The following is a 13244-nucleotide window of genomic DNA, read 5'->3' as shown; positions in this document are numbered from 1 at the left end:
TCACACGAAGTCTTAAAAATTTTCTGAAACAAATCGATCTCCATACAATTTCTGTGTTGACTTAGCTTTTGTTGGTAATGAGTTTAATTTCTAACGTTCTCGAAGATGAGAACATAACTTTATTTCACTACTTCTTTCCTTCGATGATCTGTCAATAATTTCTGCTTCTGTATAGCATGTATCTTATTTAATCAAGTCAATTTGCTTAAAATGTCACATTCACAGGACAGTTCGACAAATATTTTTTTTTATGTTGAAAAATTTAACACAATAATTTTCCACAAAAATGATTAATGTAAGAATTTTAATTCATTGAATTAAAAATGAAAACTTGCTTAGGGACTTGCTGAAATTTTTGTTTGAGCAATTCTTGCACACTCCAAGGTTAATTGACCAGTGGGAAAATAAAATCTTATTTCATTAAAACCAAGGCTTATCTCACTGCCTACGTTCATTCAAAAATTAAAATTCCTATTCCAAAGACATGATTTATTTTTTGTTTTCGAAAAATTCTTTGATTCATTAAAACCACATATTACTATTAGGGTGGACATTGAACAGATTTATATACAAAGTAATAATAATAATAATCAATGGTTTTAACGTGGTTTTATATATCTTGTACTCTTCTTAGTTAGTTTGGTAGCTTGGACATAGTGGACACTGGTATATCAACTATACCACGAGGCATATTATTTGAGAAATGGCCAGACATCACGTTGCGACGACGTACGAAAAAAATTCCAATGTCTTCATTAGTGACAACCATAAATGGACATTACGATATCAAAAATTCAGTTTTTTTAACGGTTGGTGATGGATAAAATGAAAAAAATAAATTCAAACTCGTATGTAACCTTAACGTTTTATTTTTTTGATTTTTTATTTTTTTTCTGTAAAGATTGTGAAGCTTTTTTTTATGTAAGCGCCTGGTACGCCTATTTTACTCTCGTTGATAAACAAGATACTAATTCGATATTTTTGTCTTTTTCATTTTTGCTATTTCGCATAGAAGCTGTTATTTCGCAATGGCACAAATATTTGTGAAAGACTTCAAACACTTTACGCTTGTTTATATCAACCAACAAACGCGTTTAAGTGGAGGAAAATACATAAAATCAGAAATATAAGAAAAATTTACCAATAATTTTCTTATACTTTTTGGTAAAAAAAAATAAATAAAACTGCGTGTAGTATTGTCCACTAAAAATGTTATTTGAATCCAGTTTGATTGAGAGTGGTGCATGGTGGTGGTATGAAAAGTTTCATTGAGGGTTAATATTTTTCCTGGACTCGTATTTTCGGAGGACGTCTGGTCAAGATAAGTTGTTGAAAGGAGTTTCAAATTATGGTTATTATTTTTATTTTTGCCTTCACGTTGGTTTGATTTTTCCGATAAAAAGTAGCAATGTCTTGAGCTAAATATAAGAATTTAAGATAGATTTTCCAAGGATTTCATTTGACGATTGCAAACTTGTGAAATAATTTGATATAATTAATTCAAATTTAATACGTTGAAAGAACTTGGCTTTTTAATTTGGACAAGGTGTTAATAAAGATTCTGATTTCAGAATAGATAACAACTTGATGGTAACCAGCTCTAAAGAGCCTATAAAAATTAAGCAGTTAAATTATTTTACGTGCAGGTGGCTATTGACATAGTTAGACATTTGAATTCATCTGTAGATTAGATTGATAAAGTCTGAAACTTTTAAAACCAACTACAAAAATTAAGTATTAGTCATCTACAGTTCCTATATCACAACAAAAACAAACCTAGATGTTAAAAAAGAGCAAAGTTCTCCTATATTAAAATAATGCTGGCACAAAAAGTACTGAGATTTAAAAGTGTAAGAAATTCTAACGTTTGTTTTTATATTGTATCAATTGAATTTTGATTGTTTACTTGACAATTTTTCTTTTAATTTATCGGTTCTTGAAGTTATTTAAAAATTTTTCAAGTAAACAATCAATATTTAATTGATACAAATTTAAAAAAAAAAAAAAAACTTTATTAATTGTAATTTGGTACACTTTTACATCTCAGTACTTTTTGTGCAAGCATAATTTTAATATAGGAGTACCTACTTGGCTCTTTTTTTCATATTTATGTTTTTGTTGTGATTTCACTACTTTTTGCAAGGTATTGATGTAGAATTTAAAATCTCTATATTTGATGAAAATTCAGCGAAAATGGGTTACCTGTCTACAATTCTCAGATTTTAAGTTTTTTTCTTTGTATTAACTACCAGTTTTACCATTCTACCAAATTTCAAGATTCTACGATAATCAGAAGTGCTCTATAATAATTGATGAAAATTCGGCGAAAATGGGCGGTTACCACGCCCCCTGAATTGAAAATCTCATATTTTCCTTTGCATAACACCACAAGTCCCATCACCATGTAAAATTTTAAGTTTCTACGATAGCGGGAAGTGCTCCATAATTTTGATGATCTGTCAGTGAGTTAGTCGGTCAGTTACGGTTTTTGCGATTTTTGAAGCTCTATATCTCAGAAACTACTCATCCTAAGTAGCTGAAATTTTATGAGGAGTTTGTTTTTTTACTAGAGATTCTTCTTCCTTTATTCATTAGATAAATTACAATTTTTTTTTCTATTGGAAATACGGACATGACAATGCTGCCGTCTGCCGGAAATGACATTTCAGTATAATAAATAAAATTATATAAAGAGAAGATGTATCAAAAAGATTTACAATACATTTGAAATAGTAAATTAAATAAATAAATATTACACAAAATATTAGACAAAAGTTTATATTAACATAGATATGAGGACTAAATTTGTATATAATTTTAAATTTTAATTATTAAATATTAATTTTTTAATTTTAAAATTTTAATTTTTTTAAATTTTCAATTATTTTAAATTTTTAATATTTTTTTAAATTTTTTAAGTTTTTTTTTTTTTTTTTTTTTTTTTAAGTTTTTTTTTTTTTTTTTTTTTTACTAGTTTAATAAATGAAGTTAAATTTCTGGCATATTTGGGCCATATTCATAAACACTGTCTAAGTTGCTACTTTATCCTATTCAAATAACATTAGATAAACCTAAGGCTAAGATAAACTGGGCTCTAAAAACGACTATGAATATACCCCTGTGGCATTAGCATTAGCAATTCCTTTTCTCTTTTTAGACCAGTGCCTATAATTTTTGAAAAAAAAAAAATATCAGCAGCAAATGAGTGGTGGGAACATTTTAGGATAAATGGTAAATATATGAGAGGAAAAATAAATTGCCCACAAACGAATTGGGGAAAAAGTGGGGTGGGTGTCAATAATCGTGGTGTTTAACAATTACCTTCAAAAGTAGACCTCATATAATTGGATACAAAAGCTGTAGATAATAAAAATATCTACAACTTTTTCTCAAATACTATTTTTATATAAGCTCGAAAATAGTGAGAAAAATGCAACAATATGATTTTCTGGTTGTTATTTCTATCTTTTACAAAAATAGTTGGATTTTAATAAAACTTGATTATGTTTGTTTACTTATTTTGAGGTTATTTAGAAATTTTTTTTTATGTGTTTTTAACGAATTTAATTTAAAAAAAAATAACCAATTTTCAAATCAAAAAAGTTACCGATTTTTTTTTTATTTTTTAAAAGTTTTTAGGTTAAAATCTTTTATTTAAAACTATTTAGAAAAACTACACTTTTATTTCAGAAAATATTGCAAAAATTTGAAAAAAAAAAAACAATTTTTAAGATCGATTTTTCCGTAAATGGCAGTACCTAATATTGGCCCGCCAGATTTTGTCATATATACCAAATTATACTTTCCTAATAGACCTAAATGAGTAATTGGTCCCCGGATACTAAAAGCTATCACCCTTAAAACCCAATATAAATTTAGTTTAATAGAATAAACACCCTTTCATCCATCATAATGCTTATACGGTCTTCTTTATTCTTGATGCCAATGACCATCGAAATATGTTAATCAATTTTTTTTAAATCTACCATTATTTTAACAGGGTGTTTGGTAGGTAGATACTCTTGTTGCACGTTCTTTCTCCCTTAAAAAAAAAAAAAACACCCTTTCACCAAAAAATTTCGATGCACTCTTTTCAGTCTAGGTTCTCATTGCAAATGATAAAAAAAAAAGTTGAAAGATATAGCTCAAACAAAAACTGCATTATTAATGCAGTTTTTTGACGATATATTGGTCAAACCACAAATGGCATTTGTTGGGACTTTGGTATTGAGTAGGGGTTTTCCTTTCAACATTTCCACTAATAAAAATGCTGTCCATAATTTTGTCCGGGTCAGGCTAATTTCTTAAAAAGTTCTTAGGCGACAAGAATTGATAACGGTATTTTGTAGAGGAGTTTAATAAAATAATTTTTTACTATGGGAGGAGGGGTCCATCTCCCCCGTTTAGTCGGGAGGGGCAATTTTCTAAAATATCACGTTAAATAGAAAAAAAAATTATTAAAAAACAACGGCAACACTTACAGTTATGAATGATACCTTTTTCAAAAGACAGAATTATACACTTGATTGTAATTTTTAAATCAAATTATTGCAATTAATTGTTCTCGAAATAATCAACTTCAAAGTCAAAATTTGGGAAAAAAAAAGTAAAAAAAAAAACACATTAAATACTATTTTAACCAAGACGGTAAATTTAAATATGAAATTAATCAATGAAATAAACTGCCTCAATTAATTTCTTATCAAATACTGAAAACCATATGCTTCTATGCTTATAAAAAGAAATTTGTATTTTTGTGAAAACTACATCTTACGAACAAGAAGTCTAAGAACAAACTTCTTATTGATGTAGGTACATGCTTTTTTTTATGTCCTACGTTGAATTAGAACCTGCCTTTCAAATACATAGCTCAGTTTTATTTGTGGTGGAAAGAATCTGATCCGAGATTCATAAAATATAAGCCGATTTTCGTTGAGAATATTTAATACCCTCAGGTGTATACTACAACAGTTCGATTTCCTATCTTTTCATTAACTAGAAACCAATCTTCCATTAAATTTTCTCAGATCAAGCCCATTTCTCACAGATCCCTACAAACTGCAACCTGTAATCCAATTCCTTCACCCAATTTTTTTCCATTCACCATAATAATAAATTCAGGAAACCCATGTACTAAATTGAAAACCAATGCAGCCCAAAACATACAATCAAATGGTGCATCTTTTTACCATGAAATGCATCATAAACCTCATAATCATAATTTTTTTTATTTTCAAACCTCATTCAATCTTTTCTTTACCCTCTGTGACGGAAATTCGCATATTCGTCTTTCACTTTCACCCAACTTCTATTGCGAGATGAGATCTCACCTGACGACATTCCCAAGTATATCTAGTTGCTAATGAATTATGGAGCCCCAGTGCACCCATTACACACATTATTACAGCCGTATAAAACATTAAATAGGTGAATGGATTTAGATAAGTTATGCCGGGGTTCCATCATCCAGCCCCCTCTCGAGTCTCGAGCGCAGCCGCAAGCCAAACCAATCAATCCTTAAAAAACGAACGTGTGCTCGACGGTCATCTAACGAGTTGTACAAGAAAAAGAGCTTGCTTGCTTATAGCCCGGACACTGATGGTCTCTAGCCCTAGAGGAGGAAGCGCATCTACAGAGTTTATATCGATTTATAACAAAAACAAGCTTCTTCACCCTCGAGGTGGAAAGATGCATCACGGGACATAATCACATCATGTGACTCTGACTCTGAATGGGTTTGTTGTGTGCTGCAGTCGCTTGTGTATGATAGAGCTCTGCACAAACTAGTTGCCTCTTAATGTTTTCCATTACTTTGATGCATAGCTTCCGCATTGTTTTGTGTAAACAAATCCATAAGCAAGCAATGGCTCGCGGGAAATATCATCTTTTTTCTTCTTCCACAGCATCAAGATGCCAGTAGGTATTTGAGCTTTTTGGAGATGTGTGTTTGTTTGGAAAAATGAATATTTTGAAAGTGAAAGCATTAAAATATTTTTAATAAATTAAATTTCAGACTTATGGGGTTCTACATAATCGTTAATTGTTGTTGACGCCATATAAATATTTTTTTTTATTTTTTGCTTTGCAAATTTAGATCGCTTTCGATTGAATGCCCCAAGCTAAAGGGGCACAAATGAATGCGTAGGAAATTAAATGAAGCCAACAGGTGATTAATTCTCTCTACTATAAGAGAGCATAAAACTACACTGAAATAATTTAAGCTGCGAAACGAAACAGAAGCACCGTAAGGAGGTATCCATACTCCCGCGTTTGCTGGACTCTCCAAAGGATTTCAAGCCTATAATGGCATAAAGGCTAAATCTCCAAAATTGTCTCGAAGATCATCCCTTTGGGACCACTTGAGGTTAGGTTAGGTTAGGTTAGGTTAGGTTAGGTTAGGTTAGGTTAGGTTAGGTTAGGTTAGGTTAGGTTAGGTTAGGTTAGGTTAGGTTAGGTTAGGTTAGGTTAGGTTAGGTTAGGTTAGGTTAGGTTAGGTTAGGTTAGGTTAGGTTAGGTTAGGTTAGGTTAGGTTAGGTTAGGTTAGGTTAGGTTAGGTTAGGTTAGGTTAGGTTAGGTTAGGTTAGGTTAGGTTAGGTTAGGTTAGGTTAGGTTAGGTTAGGTTAGGTTAGGTTAGGTTAGGTTAGGTTAGGTTAGGTTAGGTTAGGTTAGGTTAGGTTAGGTTAGGTTAGGTTAGGTTAGGTTAGGTTAGGTTAGGTTAGGTTAGGTTAGGTTAGGTTAGGTTAGGTTAGGTTAGGTTAGGTTAGGTTAGGTTAGGTTAGGTTAGGTTAGGTTAGGTTAGGTTAGGTTAGGTTAGGTTAGGTTAGGTTAGGTTAGGTTAGGTTAGGTTAGGTTAGGTTAGGTTAGGTTAGGTTAGGTTAGGTTAGGTTAGGTTAGGTTAGGTTAGGTTAGGTTAGGTTAGGTTAGGTTAGGTTAGGTTAGGTTAGGTTAGGTTAGGTTAGGTTAGGTTAGGTTAGGTTAGGTTAGGTTAGGTTAGGCTAGGTTAGGTTAGGCTAGGTTAGGTTAGGTTAGGTTAGGTTAGGTTAGGTTAGGTTAGGTTAGGTTAGGTTAGGTTAGGTTAGGTTAGGTTAGGTTAGGTTAGGTCAGGTTAGGTTAGGTTAGGTTAGGTTAGGTTAGGTTAGGTTAGGTTAGGTTAGGTTAGGTTAGGTTAGGTTAGGTTAGGTTAGGTTAGGTTAGGTTAGGTTAGGTTAGGTTAGGTTAGGTTAGGTTAGGTTAGGTTAGGTTAGGTTAGGTTAGGTTAGGTTAGGTTAGGTTAGGTTAGGTTAGGTTAGGTTAGGTTAGGTTAGGTTAGGTTAGGTTAGGTTAGGTTAGGTTAGGTTAGGTTAGGTTAGGTTAGGTTAGGTTAGGTTAGGTTAGGTTAGGTTAGGTTAGGTTAGGTTAGGTTAGGTTAGGTTAGGTTAGGTTAGGTTAGGTTAGGTTAGGTTAGGTTAGGTTAGGTTAGGTTAGGTTAGGTTAGGTTAGGTTAGGTTAGGTTAGGTTAGGTTAGGTTAGGTTAGGTTAGGTTAGGTTAGGTTAGGTTAGGTTAGGTTAGGTTAGTTTAGGTTAGGTTAGGTTAGGTTAGGTTAGAATGCTAGAAAAAGTACCTGTATTTAAACTGAAACCAGTACCGCCACCAAAACTTGGTACAGTACCACTTATATTCTTGCCTAAAATTAACTGTTTTCTTTAATAAAGAAAATTGTACCACGATCAAGACTTTATTTTCAGTGTATTTCGAACCTATTGCATCGCACTAATGCCGATATTATAAAAACAAAAAACATAATAAACGACGTACGAGAAACAATTTATTACCTGAAGTGGCTTTTTGACCACACAGAGCAAAGCGGAGGAAGCAAAAAGCGTGGCTGTCACACTTTTGGCCAAAGGCTCTCTGATCTGCCACCATCATGGATCTGAACGTGCGTTGTCCGCGAGAGACGATTGTCAAATTTTTTGAATTGAAGTTTCTCTTGAAATTTCAAAATATACACTAAAATATAAGTGAAGGGTTGGTTAACGATCGTTCGCTGGTTGGTTTGATCCGAAAAAAAAAAATACAAATAAACGCACAACATTTTGATTGATATACTAACATAAAAATTACATAAGATTAAAGTGAATTGCTTTTTTTGGTAACTTTCAATTTTCCTAAACTAATTATACTTAATTGGGTATATGGGTATATCTTTTGTGGCTATCAAAACGAATACCAACGAGACTTTTTAAAAAGAATCTACCAGTAATGGTTGGGTTGTTGGCTGGTTAGATAAGAAGAAAAAGAAAATAGAAAGAAAGAAAGATTTAGCTTAAAGCTATTTTGTATATGTTGATGCTGGTTTTTTTTTTTGCAAACTTATGGATTTATTTTTAAGATAACATACACATTAAGGTAAAATCATAAAAAAGTGATCTTGTTTTATGTTGAATACCATTTTCTCTCATCGTCATCACCATTTTTGCATAAATAGTACACTTGCTGGCGAAGGTTTTAAATGAAACTAGCAAAGGCGAATTTAACCAACGACATTTTTAAGTAGGTCATTTTGGGATAGTGTTAAATCAATAAAAGGAGAAGCAACACAAAATTTCGTGCTAAGGCAAAGAAAATAGAAAATGGACGTTAAAGCAGTTAAATGATTTGGGACCAACTCTTTAATTACGACGAATCTATCATATCTTTAAGTGGTACACCTGAGACGTCCAGTTCTAAGCCTTCGCACGCACTCTTAAATTTCTCTGAATGGTTTGCATTTGATTGACTTATATTTAACAAGCCGCACAACAAAAGCAATCCCTAGGTCCTGAATAAAGTATGTATTTCTTTAAAGTTGGATTTTGTCACACAGCATAATCTTTTGAAACTTTAAGAAATGTTAACATCCATACTTTAAACCAAGTTTAACTTATATTTATACGTATTTCAAGTTTCGAAATATATAAAATCTAATACAAATTTGCAAGTAAACAAGCCCGATTTTCAAAATCGGAGATAACGATTGCTTAGGTAATCACTTGTTCAAATGGCGACATGGTGCTTCATTACTCATAAAAAATACATGTCACCAAAATTTTCTGACAAGGTCTCGAGATTCTAGTATCTACTCTGCATTTACAAATCTATCAGAAACACCACTTTCGAATAGAGGTAGGTACAACAAAATTGTACTTTTTTTAAATTTTCTTTGAAAAATTCTGTAATAGTAAAAACTTTTGTGTAAGCTTTTTTTTTTCTTATTAAAAACCTGTTTCAAAACCCTAAAATAGAAATTAAAAAATAATATTCTTTATAAAAAAAAAAAAAACCGACTTTTATTGACCGAAACTTAGATTAATGGTTTTCTCTCGGATTCTATAGTCGAAATTGAACAAACTTGAAATGGGACCACACTGCTGCAGGCACCAGTTTTTGAATACAAAAAGAATTATCAAAAATACAAAAAGAACAGTCAAAAGTTATGAAGTAACAAACATACAAAAAAAAAACAGACCTCCTGCTTTTTGAAAGTCGTTTGAAAAATCAATAGAACAAATATTTTATTTACCTACAATTCATAGTTCTTTGTTTTTTTTTTTTTTTTTAACCTCGTAAACATAATATCCGAGGTTCTGACCTCTGAAGACAGTCAAAAACCACAAAAAAAAAAACAGTAAAATTATAGTATTTTTCAAAAATTGTTTTTAATTCAGTGATATTTATTCAAAATAACCTGTTTTTAAGCTTTAAAATACGGTTTCAAACAAAAAGATTTATTAGATAAAAAATTTTTTAAAAGCAAAACTATAGGTAATAACAAACAAAATGACGTTTTCCAAAATTTCGAATGCTGGTAGCGGGAAGCGACGGACGACGCGTAGGGATGGGAAAAACCGGCCGGTTTAAACCGGTTTCGGTGTTTTTGCTTCGGTCAACCGGTTTTTTTTCGGTTTCTTTGTCCTCCCGGCTTAAACCGGTTCTTACAAAAACCGAAAAAAAGCGCAAGAAAAAAAAACGTCGAACAAAAAAAAGACCCGACGAGACAAATAACTGAAAACCGTCAAAACTTTCATTCCCTTTCTCAACTAACCATATAATTATAAATTTTCATTCATATTCAGCTTTAAAAATTCCTCAAAACTCCTACTAAGATTGAGTTAAGAACTTTTATAAAAAAATCAAACTAAAAAAGGCTTAGCTTAGGGATTTTCTTCGAAGAGTTTATTTTTGGTTGACAAATTAGGTTATTTTTTTTTTTTTTACTGTCAAATCAAGCAAAAAACCGAAAACCGGGTTTTCCAAAAACCCGGTTTAAAACCGGCCTGTTTAACCGAAAGGAAAAAAAACGAAAAAACCGAAAACCGGCTTTTGTACTAACAACCGCCATCCCTAACGACGCGACGCAACTTAAAATTAAATCACCATATGCATTAACTTCCTTTCAGTTCTAAAAAACATCCTAACAAAGTTTGAGCAGAATCTAAAATGATTCCGATTGAACGTTTTCATATGGAATGGCTCATTATTTTTTCCAATAGTTAATTACTAAGCGTAATCACGTAAGAAGGTTCATCTTTTTCTCTTTTAAAAATAAGCTCATGCCTTTTAGTCAAACCGGTCCTAAAAAAAACCTCTTAAATTGGTATTTAACAATACCTACATAGACGTTATTTGGATTTGGTCCTAAGAATATATGTAACTCCAAAAACCCTGTGGAAGATCTTAGATTCAAATTAGATTTGTTTGTTCCGATTTTTGACTTTGGTCACAACATTAACCAAAATAGACTTTTAAAATATTTAACGTAACAATTTACTTATTTATTATGCAACAATTAATTTAAACTTAACAAGGAACAACAAGTCTTGGTAAAATTAATTATGATATTCTGAACCGTGTGGAGATGACTTCACAACGTATGCTGATGGGCCTGAGTTAGATTCATGAGCTTGAATGTATGGAGCTTGATGATTTTGAGCTGGAGCACTGTACAAACCATGAGCTGCTGCTGGAGCTTGAGTCTCATAATGAGTTGGTTCTGACTTATAGTAATTTGATGGAGAAGAAGCATAAGCCACTGGCTGAACGGTCTTAACAACAGCTGGTGCATGATGATCAGCTTCATGAGCTCCATGAAGTGGAACTCTTGTTACAACAGCATTAAATCCATGTTCATGATCAGCTGTATAATGTACAATTCTCCTGTAGCCATCAGCATCATTTAAAGAGTATTCTCCTTCAACTGCATCGCCATTTCTTGTCTCAGAATGACTCTTGGAATCACCAGTAACCGAATCGTCAACGTTATAAGCAAATTTGTATTGTGGATGTGAATCATATTCCTCGATTTTTGTCTTTTCCAATATTTGGTGGTGTTGGTGTGGTGGTGCTAAAACTACTTGATGCTCTGCAGGTCCAGATTGATAAATATCGTGTTGTTGTTGTTGTAGTTGAGGTTGGATGTATCCTGCACTAGCAACAGTAACAAAAGCAAGAACAGCAACAAACTAAACGTTTAAAAAGAGATTAATAAATGAAATTTTTAATTTAATTTTTAAATGCAGGCATATACCTTAAAAGCCATTTTCTAAAAGATTAGGTTTTTCTGGAGTGATCACGAGAGTGAGTTGAATATGAATGATATTGCATTCGATTTCCTAGCCCACTTTTATACAAACATTTTTAACTTCTGCAAACCACAATAATTTGCAAAAAATATAGTCTAATTTTCTTTCTGTCAACTTAACCTATAGTAGAGTAACTAAAGCAAATTATTAGGGAACCCGGCCGAACAGCTCTGATTTTGACGATTTTTTTTTTCAAACGTAGGTAATTAAAAATACTTTAAAGTCTATAGATTAAAAATTGCCGGTGTTGCCGTATTGTTTTTTAAAATTAAAATTAATTTTTTTTTTAACAAAACCAATTTTTTTGCTTAAATTTCATAAAACAAATGATAGCAAAAGATTCTCTAGGTAATTTAAGGAAAATATATAAAAGGCAGTAAGGGACAATCTTCCATCGTTTAAGCGATAAATGCAATTTTCTAACATTCTGACCTCAAACACAAAAAAAATATTTTGAAAACAACGGCAACACCAACAATATTTTAAAATACATTTTAAAAAAGCCAGAAGCTCATTCTTATCTCTTAAATTTAAATCCACTAAATTTAATCAAGACTTTTTGAAAAAATGGTCCTCAAACTCAGAATTAAAAAAAAAAATGTTATTAGAAAAATTTAAAATGACTTTTTTCCAAACTTTTTCTAATAAAATATGAATTTATTTAAAAAAAATTTTTGCTCATAAATATTATCAGTTGAATTTCGAAGCAAAAAAGGTAAAATATATCACACTTTTGAAAAAAAAAATGAAAATTTACTTCAATTTTAATGGTTTTTTTTATTAAAACTGAATGTTTGCATTGAAATAATTAATTTTCTCAAAGACTGTGGTAAATAGGAACTTTAAATTTTTGCTATTTAACTTTCAACAGTAAGGGTTATTAAATGAATAAAAAATAATTTTTTGTTTAGATGTTGAACCTAAAAAAAAAAATAAGTTACATTTTTTTTCAAAACTTTTATTAAAAAAAGTTCTTCGAAAATGAAATACTTTTTAATTTTTTTCATAAACCGTAATACATATTGACATTTCCTTTTATAATTTGAAATCATAATAAATGCGGCCAAAAAAAATAAATGCATTTTATATTACGACCAAGTTTAAAAAACGACATGTTAAAATTTTTTCAATAATTTTTTTTTTTTAAATCTGAGTTCAATTACCATTCTTTCAAAAGCCGTTCATTCAATTAACTTAATTTTAATTTTACATATATGACTAAGCTTCTAGCTTTTACAAAATGTATATTTGAATATTGTAGGTGTTGCCGTTGTGTTCAAATATTTTTTTTTTGTGTTTGAAGTCAATTAATAAGAAAATTGCATCTATCGCTTGAACTATGGAAGATTGTCCCTCACTCCCATATATTTTTTTTCCTTGAATTTCCTAGACAATCTTTTGGCATCAATTAATTTATGAAATTTAAGAAAAATTTTTGAAAAAAATTTGTTTTTGTTCACAAAAATCTTCAATTAAATTTAAAAAATCAAAACGGCAACACCGGCAATTTTTAATCTATAGACTTTAAAGTATTTTTAATTACCGACGTTTGAAAAAAAAGATCATCAAAATCTAAGCTGTTCGGCCGGGTTCCCTAATATTGCCAATTTTTTAGCTTTAGTTACTCCACTACTAGATAAATT

At 31.0% G+C, this 13244-nt stretch overlaps 1 protein-coding gene across 1 annotated transcript; it reads right to left on the bottom strand.

Moving 5' to 3' along the window:
• Positions 1-10579: 10579 nt before the first annotated feature.
• Positions 10580-11558, bottom strand: LOC129915054 (cuticle protein 8-like). Its single transcript, XM_055994512.1, has 2 exons — positions 11547-11558; positions 10580-11481 (listed from the first exon to the last, which is right to left on the bottom strand). The coding sequence occupies exons 1-2, from the start codon at positions 11556-11558 to the stop codon at positions 10849-10851; spliced, it is 645 nt and encodes a 214-aa protein (XP_055850487.1). The 3' UTR covers positions 10580-10848.
• Positions 11559-13244: the final 1686 nt, after the last annotated feature.

Source organism: Episyrphus balteatus, chromosome 3 (genome assembly GCF_945859705.1).
Source record: "Episyrphus balteatus chromosome 3, idEpiBalt1.1, whole genome shotgun sequence".
Lineage (NCBI taxonomy): Eukaryota > Metazoa > Arthropoda > Insecta > Diptera > Syrphidae > Episyrphus > Episyrphus balteatus.
The sequence above is the reverse complement of the archived record's forward strand: the minus strand, read 5'-3'. Positions and strand labels throughout refer to the sequence as shown.